This window comes from Mustela lutreola, chromosome 14 (assembly GCF_030435805.1).
Source record: "Mustela lutreola isolate mMusLut2 chromosome 14, mMusLut2.pri, whole genome shotgun sequence".
Lineage (NCBI taxonomy): Eukaryota > Metazoa > Chordata > Mammalia > Carnivora > Mustelidae > Mustela > Mustela lutreola.
Genome location: NC_081303.1, coordinates 72,142,744 through 72,151,286, shown reverse-complemented (window position 1 = coordinate 72,151,286; position 8,543 = coordinate 72,142,744). Strand labels below are relative to the sequence as shown.

General features: G+C 51.4%; 1 protein-coding gene across 1 annotated transcript; it reads right to left on the bottom strand.

The window, feature by feature from the left end:
* Positions 1-308: 308 nt before the first annotated feature.
* Positions 309-2,551, bottom strand: LOC131814833 (olfactory receptor 10C1-like). The gene has a single exon (XM_059146201.1). It carries the CDS (start codon positions 1,937-1,939, stop codon positions 995-997), a length of 945 nt encoding a protein of 314 aa, XP_059002184.1. The 5' UTR covers positions 1,940-2,551; the 3' UTR covers positions 309-994.
* Positions 2,552-8,543: the final 5,992 nt, after the last annotated feature.

The window sequence follows — 8,543 nt, the reverse complement described above, 5'->3', positions numbered from 1 at the left end:
CAGGGGGATCTCACAAAGAGGAAAGAAAACATCTCAAAGCAGCTGTCACTGTTCTCCGGCCCAGGGCAGCCGTAACAAAAAGTCACTGGCTTGACTTTTTCAGCAGTGATTTGTATGAAACTGAAAAGGAGAGAGGGTATTCAAGACCCATTCAGTGGCCTGGTCTCCACCGGGGCCGTCTCTCTCCCCAGGCCTCTGACACCATTTGCCACTGGACCAACAATTCACGCATCGCCAAGTCCCGCAGCTGAGCCCGAGTGTTCGTTCTCCAACTTGGCTCAGCAGAAGACGTGGGTGGGGGTGGGAGGGCAGGGCCGGGAAGAGGGCGCAGAATGGAACCGACTTTCTATTTCGACCGGTTTTCTACTTGGCACGTGTGTGCCCAGCGTACCAGACAGGCAAGGCTCTTTGCTGCTTGGTTTCTCTTTCTGCTTAGAAACACGATGCTCGGTGAGAAGGCCAACAACACCCTCACCGTCCCCACCGCGCTCGTGCCCCAGGGGACAGCAAGCCCTGGCGTCCGGCTCCCAGCCTCGCCCACGGGCCGCCCGCTCTGCCCGTGCTCACCGCCTCACATCGGGGTCAGAGCTTCGGGCCGTGCTTTCTGCCGTGAATTCCTTCCTCTGGGACACGCTCTGGGACACGCTCCCCCTTGGCTTCAGATTGTCTCCCCCCCCGGGCTGTGCTCTCTCCCCAGCGCAGGGGTTCAGCAAAACCATTTACATTGGGACCCTGTTCTTCCCCCGCTTCTCTTTCGTGGCGTTCCCCCCCCCCCCCCCCGGGAGACTGGAACGGAATCAGACCCATCTCCTTTCCCTCAACATCTTCCAGGTCTGATCATCCCGGACTACGTCCTCCTGAGTCGGCCGTTGGCTGCATGTTTGACAAATAGACCGATTTGTTCCCCGGTGTTGACTGTCACTCTGACCAGATGACTAAGTCATCAGCTGCTTCCCGCTGTGGCCAGGCAGCAGGGCTTTGACAATAGAGATCCTCAGGGTCCCTCCAACAGAGCCCTGATCCTCTGGGTGACCCTTCTGACGGCCTCCTGCACCTCCTTGTTGCGGAGTGTGTAGATGATGGGGTTGAGGAAAGGGGTGAGAAGGGCATACACCAGGGCTATATGCGAGTCAGTGCCCTTGGAGCGGCTCTCAGGCGGCCCCACATACACCGTGAAAGCAGAGGCATAAAAGAGAGCCACCACGGTCATGTGGGAGGAGCAGGTGGAGAAGGCCTTGGCCCGGCTGGCCGCCGACGGCAGCTTCAGCACAGCCCTCAGGATACCGCCGTAGAGTCCTAAAATGAGCACAAAGTTGCAGCCAGTGGCCACACCAATCACTGCTCCGTGGACTCGAGCGTGCCAGCCTGTGTCCACACACGCCAGCCGCATCAGCGGGGCCAGGTCACAAAAGTAGTGGGCCACCTCTTTCCAGCAGAAGGGCAGACTGGCCGTGAGGCCGGCCGGCACCAGTGCCGCAGAGAAGCCGGCCCCCCACGAGGCCCCCGCCAGCCACAACCGCACCTTTCTGCTCATGAGGGCGTGGTAGTGCAGCGGGCGGCAGATGGCCAGGTAGCGGTCCAGCGCCATGACCCCCAGCAGGTAGCACTCGGTCATGCCCAGGGAGTGGAAGACGTACAGCTGGATGAAACACGCGGCGGCCGGGACGGGTGAGCGCCCGTGGAGCCACGTGTGCAGCAGCGTGGGCGCCGTGGTGCTGACGTACCAGAGCTCCAGGAAGGAGAGGACGCTGAGGAAGAAGTACATGGGTGTGGACAGTGCCGCGTCTGCCCGCACCAGCACGATGACGAACAAGTTCCCGGCCAGCGTGAGGACGTAGATGCACAGGGTGCCCAGGAACGCCAGGGGCCGCAGCGTCCTGGGGGCCGCGAAACCAGCAAGAAGGAAACTCGGGGTCCAGGTGCGGTTCAGCGGGTCCATGACTCCTAGGAACTAGAAGCCAAGGCCCCCAGTCCCAGCCCGATCCTTTCCTAATTTATAAGATTGGGTTCTAGAGAGCCAGGCACCTGGATTTTGTATCCATTCCACCATCAGGAAATAGGACATATGGGAAAATTCCTACCTGTATCCTTCCTACACTTTCCAATGATGAAAAGACCAGCAGAACTGGGGTGTGGGAAAGAAAGGAGTCATCCCCCAAATGTGACTGTCAGAGATTCTGGAAGCCCCGCTGGTGCTTATGGACTGTGCCCACAAGCTCTGGAGGGAGAGGTGCGGTAGGACAGAGCTGCGGGGGCTCCGGGAACAGGCCCTGACATCTCGGGTCCGTGGTGCCCGGAGGTGGCTCCTTCAGCAGACACGCTGTGTCTTTTGAAAGATGATCTCCGCAGGAGAAATGCAACAGGAATTCTCATGGAGGAAAACCGTGAGGTCAAAAGTCGCAAGCAAGAAGTCTTGTGGTATAAAAAGAAGAGGCATCTCTGAATCGGGGATTTGGCTTTGGTGCGTGCTCTGTCACTGACGGCGACACACACAGAGCTGAGCAACTTCTCACATATGCTCCACTTCTTCTCTAAAATAAAATTAAAAAAAAAAAAAAAAGTTTGAGCAGATGTTTTCTAAGACTCTTACAACACAGAAACTGTATGGTTCCCTAAAGTCACCGAAAAAAGTTTTGGGGGTGAGGGTTGAGGTAAGTGACCTACACTAAGGTCCCAGACTTCTCCACCCCCAACACCCTAATGGTCTCTCCTAGGAAAGGTCAGTGCCCTTCCTTCGTCCTCCGCTTCCTGACGTTCACGTCTGCTGCCCCGCCCCTGCCATTACCTGTCTGTTGGGATGACATTAACACTCACAGCGTCCTCCTCAGCATCCTTTCTTCCCCAAGACTCTCCCCTACTTATAGCTCATGTACCCAGACACACGAGTCTCCCTCGGCTCCTTGCTGTGTGCTCCCCGGGGTTGCTGGGTGTGACTGGATCTCCCCCGGGGTCCCTCTGAGGCAGGAAGTTGGGTGCAGGGAGATGAGGCAGATCTTCTCCATTTCTCAAGCAATTTTTCTCAACCCTGCACCCTTGGATGTAGGGCTCAGAATCCAGTCTCAGGGACGTTGCCTCGGTGGGCCACTACAAGTCTGTGCGAGTTCCCTGTAGCTTCCTCTGAGGAGAGACAGCCCGCCTCACATAATCCTGTGCACATGGGGACGGTATGAGAAGTGAGTGTCATCTTTCTAAATATTGCTTTGTAAGACTTCTTGATCAGCTTCATTGCCACCAAAGACAAGAACTGGATGACCCAGGAAGACTTCAGTTTGTCCTCAATTAGTCTTGCCATGGTTTGAGAAAGGTCAATAGCCTCAACATTCTTCTTTGGCTCCCTTCCTGTCCGTGATGACCATGATGACCACCAGCAATGGCTGTCCACGTCCGCTATCACCCATTCACCGAAGCACTCATCATCATGTGCCAAGTGCTGGCCCAGATCACCACCACCACCTCCCCCACCCCTGTCACCCCCCTTAGCCCACCACCACCATTACTGCTAGGCGGGACACCTATGCACTCCTGATCCAGCTTCCGGTCATCCCCCTCAGGTTATGGCCGTCAGTATCACCTTCATAAACGTCCTGCAGTCAGCATCTGAACCCTGACCTCAACGGGATACCATACATGTATGTGCCCTGGGTGGATATAAAGTCCATATAAATAACAGACAGAAATCATTAACCCATTGGAGAATAACAGATTCTCACTTGTAGATGCAAGTGTGGTTTAACATTGAGGAATCAGAGACACGGGATAAGATCGTAGCAAAACTGAATGGGCCCTCAAGACATTAACCATGAGAGATTTGCACATAGACTACATAGACTTAGAACCAACCATCGTATGTCTTCGGGTCAACCGAGAAAATCTTCCTGCGAGAGCTACAGTAGTTTACTTGGTTTTGACAAATTTACTTTAGAAAACTATGTAACCTCGAGATCAGATGAATCTCTACCAGAGTAAATATTTCTCAGATGGTTGGACAGTTAGAGGTTCTCATTCAGTCATTTCTAGGCCTGACCCTATGCTCCCTGTCACCGGAACACCTGCCCTTCCTCCAGGATGGACGTTTGGCAATGTTGCTGTATCCCCCACAGTCCCAAACACCAACACCCTGAATTTGCAGCCTCATTTATGGATCTGTGAGATTCTCAGACGGACTTCCCCATGCTCTGTAGTGCCTGATTCTAAAGCTACTGGCTGGGCAATGGAGTATATTATATTGACTGCATTTGCCTTCAGAAAGCAATCCATGAGCCATGCACATGCGTTTATAAGAAGCTTATACACAAACCCAGATCGATGCAATGATTTGTGCTAAAGATTTGGCAGTGATTAAGTTAAAAGTAGCAAGAAGAAAGATATGAAAGTTGGAGTGTTCCAAGTGTACGCTTTTCTTGGCTAAGGAAGACACTTGTTTTCTCCAGGTCATCCTCCCCGAGCCGGCTGTGCTCACCTAACATTTGTTCTGTATTAGCAGCAGAGCAAGACCAGGAGGTACCTTCCGATGCCTCCATCAAGCATTTACAGTGTAGCAAAAGAGAACAATGTAGCAACTGAGGACTGGGCCAGGGTGTTAAGTGAAGAAAGTAAGATTTCCAAAGTGTCAACATTTTACAATATGACTGTTAATATTTGAAGAGAAAAAAAGCCTATGTATGGGAAGCAGTCCGAAATAAGAGATGAGTAATTGTTTAAAAACAATTGTATAAGTGAGTTTTCATTTTTATTCAACTAAATATCCTGTATTATGGACATTATTTATATATAATATTGTTCTGCATGGGGAGGAAAAAAGGAATCCAAAGGTTAAAAAAAGGTGTTATAAAAGTAGCTTAAATGGTACGAGGAGAGGGAAAACCACAGTGATTCTGTTCTTCATGAATTAAATGTTTTTATTAAGTGTTTTTTTTTTAAATTTTCCACACTATTAAGAAAAGTATGAGATGTATAAAATACAATCTCTTTCCCCAAGATGCTTAATTTGGAGTGAGTAAGACACACCCCAGAATAGGCATTTATAAAACAACAGGGGCACTTAAATGTATGAAGAGATATTCAACCTGACTCATAGTAAGATTCATACAAATTTAAATACATTGAGGTGCTTTCCTCACCTTCAGATTGACAAAGATTCAGAAGTTTAAACACACCCTTTGCCGGCTGGGCTGCGGGCAAACATTCTGGTGCTTTGATCATAGGAGGACAGAAAAGCTTGATTCATTTGGAGGAAAATCTAGCAATCCTCAGGCTCACTGCACATCCTCTCTTCTATCCCCCCAATGAGTCGCATGGATGTGTGGCTTCTGACTTCTTTCCGCCTCATAGCGGAAGAAAAAAAGCAGTATTTGTAAGATGCAATGAGGTGCACAGAAAGGCTGCCTGCTGACCCATGCACCTGGCCCAGGGGGCTGATTTCCTGGGGCTCTCGCTTCCCGCTCAAAGGGAGAGGTGCAGGGAGAGGAGGCAGCCTCTCCCCTCGTGTCTGCATCTGGCAGGAAGCCCTGCTCTAGGGACGACCAGAATGGAAAGACCTTGAAAAGTCCATGAATTACGTGGGAGGGTGAATCCAGCACACTGCACTGAGGTCCAAGGGAGGAATGATTGCTGGTGGGGTTGGGAAGGGGACCTCCTCCCCGTCCTCCTCACTAGGGCTTCAGGAAGTCTAATCACTCATTCATTCCTTTTTCATTTACTGTCAATGGACACACACATAGGCTGCATATGATGAGTCGGGTAGATGTGGACTTGCCCGAGTTGTTAGGTCAGCACGTCTGTCCCCACGGCGGGACAATCTCTGCGGCTCACCGTGCAGTACTGAAGAGTAGGACCCGAACATTCACCGGGGGTGTTTTTGGCCTGCCACCGAGGAGTGCCCTGACCCGCGAGCTCCCCTCAGTAAGAGATTCTGCGAGAGCACAGTGCAGGCAAAGATAAGGACCCCAGAGCCATGCATTAGAGCAAAAGGTTAATTTTGTAAGGGTAGGGAGAACCCACAAGAGGCTCCAGGGCGATTTTGGAAACCTAGACCCACAGAAGATGCTTGATTTGGAGTCTTACCAATTCACTGACCCACACGTGATGGCCATGAGAGGTTATAAAACGGGGCTCACTCGGGGAGAGGAATTCCCACAGCAGAAACCTATGTGGCCAATCTGAAATAATATTGACCATCTCGCATGTAGGGTTTATTAGTCTATATGCTTTCCAGGTATAAAATAATGGAGCCCTCACAGGGTTTACTTAAGTAAGATTCCACTGTGGTGGAATTTTCATTTTCCAGATGGGATTGAGTGCCTCGTGCAAGGTCATGGAACAAGAAACTGGTAGAGATCATGATATTGAATCAGGAATCCGGGCTTCAAAGGCCCTTCCGGAACCACCCCATTGCCCTGCCTCCCGGATAGTAAGGTGCTTTGTTATTTATGAAACACCTGTGCACTGTTGGGAGAGCTCAGGGTTAGGCCCCTTCTATGTGTTGTTTCCTTTAATCCTTGTAGAACTGTGTGGAGATCATTATACAGACGTATAACATGAGAGAACGGGTGTTTGCGAGGGGTTAAGTGTTTTACGGGCATAGAGGTGGCAAACTGGGGTTTAGACCAGTACCTCCCCGCCTCTGTCCTGGACATGCAGTTCTCAGGCCCTGCTTTCTCTAGGAAGTATCACAATCACAGAATCAAAGCTCCCTGGGCAGGAGGGAATGAGCAGCCTCGCGCTGACGAGGCCCCAGGTGTCGCCAAGGTCAAACCTGCTGCAGTGGACCAGGACCTGGGGTTGGGTCCATGTTTCTCCAGCTCTAGGACTCTTTGTTAATTTTTTTAATCTTTACAGAAAAACAATTAAAAACAATTTTATGAGGACCGAGACCTGTCTCTGCCGTGCCACAGTCCTGTCTTTGTCACCAACAAGACATGCATCCTCAGGAAGGCCGGTCACCTCCTGGGCCCTCAGTTCACTGGTCTGAAGAGCGAGAAGGCAGGACTCTATGACCTCAGAGGAGGGGAAACGAGTGAGGGAGGTCAGGAGTGGCCGGGCCTTCCGGTCCCCACTTCTACTTTCTCCTGAGTCTGTTTTCTACTTTGTGCATATCTGCTTCATATATTATGGTTCTAATATTGTTTGTTTGTTTGAAAATATGGGACCAGATGATTTCCTGGGTGTCCTGGCTGACTCTCCAAGAGGGTCTGCTTCTTGCTAGGCGAGGCTACAATTGCTGAATGGACACAAAGAAGGAGCGAGCATCCCCGGGCCCGGTGCCTGCCCACCTGTGGGGGACTCTGGCCAGGGTGCGTCCTGAACGGTGAGACAATGCAGCGTCCCCATCAGAACAAATCCAGATGCCTCAGGCATTGGGGTCCAGGAACCAAGGGCTGGATGATAGTCTAACTGGATTCAAACTCCTACTGGCAGGGAGGCAGGCAGGTCTGAGACTGACACAGTAGTGACTCTTTCATTTCTGCCATGCCTGGCACGGAACCTGGGTGCATTAAGAGGCCAAGGATGAGTTTTTTCAGCCGCTCCGGAGCCACAGGTCAGGGCAGGTGGAACCGCAGTAACTCAGAGCTCCAGTATTTTCTGAATCTATTGTCTTTAATTGTGTCTCCAAGTTACCCCCTGCTTGTGTGCTTTCCTGTCCATCCATTCTGGGCTGTCCCTCATCGTGGAACCCACCTCCTTCCTACCTGTATCGGTCCTTCACCTAAAATCTTCTCCGCGCCCCCCGACCTGGGCATGAGTACCAGATCCATCCTTTTCCTAGACTAGTCGTGGAACATTCTGAGCCTCAGTTTCCCTAGTGTAAGTGTACATACCACTTCAGTGGACTCTCAAATCATATTTCTGCTGTCCCTACTAATGTGTTGGTGATAGACATATAGGTATTGAATAAAATTACTGATGGCCGGTCTGAAGGGGATGAAAGATCTGGCAACTTTGAGTGTCATTTCACGTGACCTTCCTTCACAAGGGCTACAACCCCCCCCCCCCATCTTGCATAGTCAGTGTCCCTTCTGGGTAAAGTCCCAGAGGCCTGGACCTCTGCTTGCTACATGGGGAGTCAGCGCGTGTCCTGTCCTGCCTTGCTTGGTGCAGAGGCACTCCTGAGACGGGGGAATGTGTGGTGGACGGTACAGAGCTGAGAGAGTCCTTCTGGGTGGGGGTGGGGAGCCTAGAAAACATCCAAGGATGGAGTGATGATCTAACTTAGTAAAAAATCCCTACGAATGGTGGGGGACGGCGAGGATGGGGGGGCAGGGCAGGGTCCGAGACCTCGGATACACCGAGTCTTCTGTTTCTGTCGTGTGTAACACAGAGCCTGGGTGCATGGAGAGACTCCCAGCTCACACCTAGCAGAGACGGGGCTGCCAGTCTCTGAACAGCATGTCCAAAACAAGCCTTAGCTGGTACCCTGGTCCTCAGTGGATCTCAGACAGTAGGACTGAACTGTCATATCCTTAACCAGATCAGGCTTTGCTTCCACTCCACATGGGTCAAACAAAGGCACCTTGGACCTAACACTGAACCTTCATGCCACACAC

Bases quoted from the DNA above. Each gene is read 5' to 3' on its own strand.
- LOC131814833 (XM_059146201.1), bottom strand. From the start codon at position 1,939: ATGGACCCGCTGAACCGCACCTGGACCCCGAGTTTCCTTCTTGCTGGT.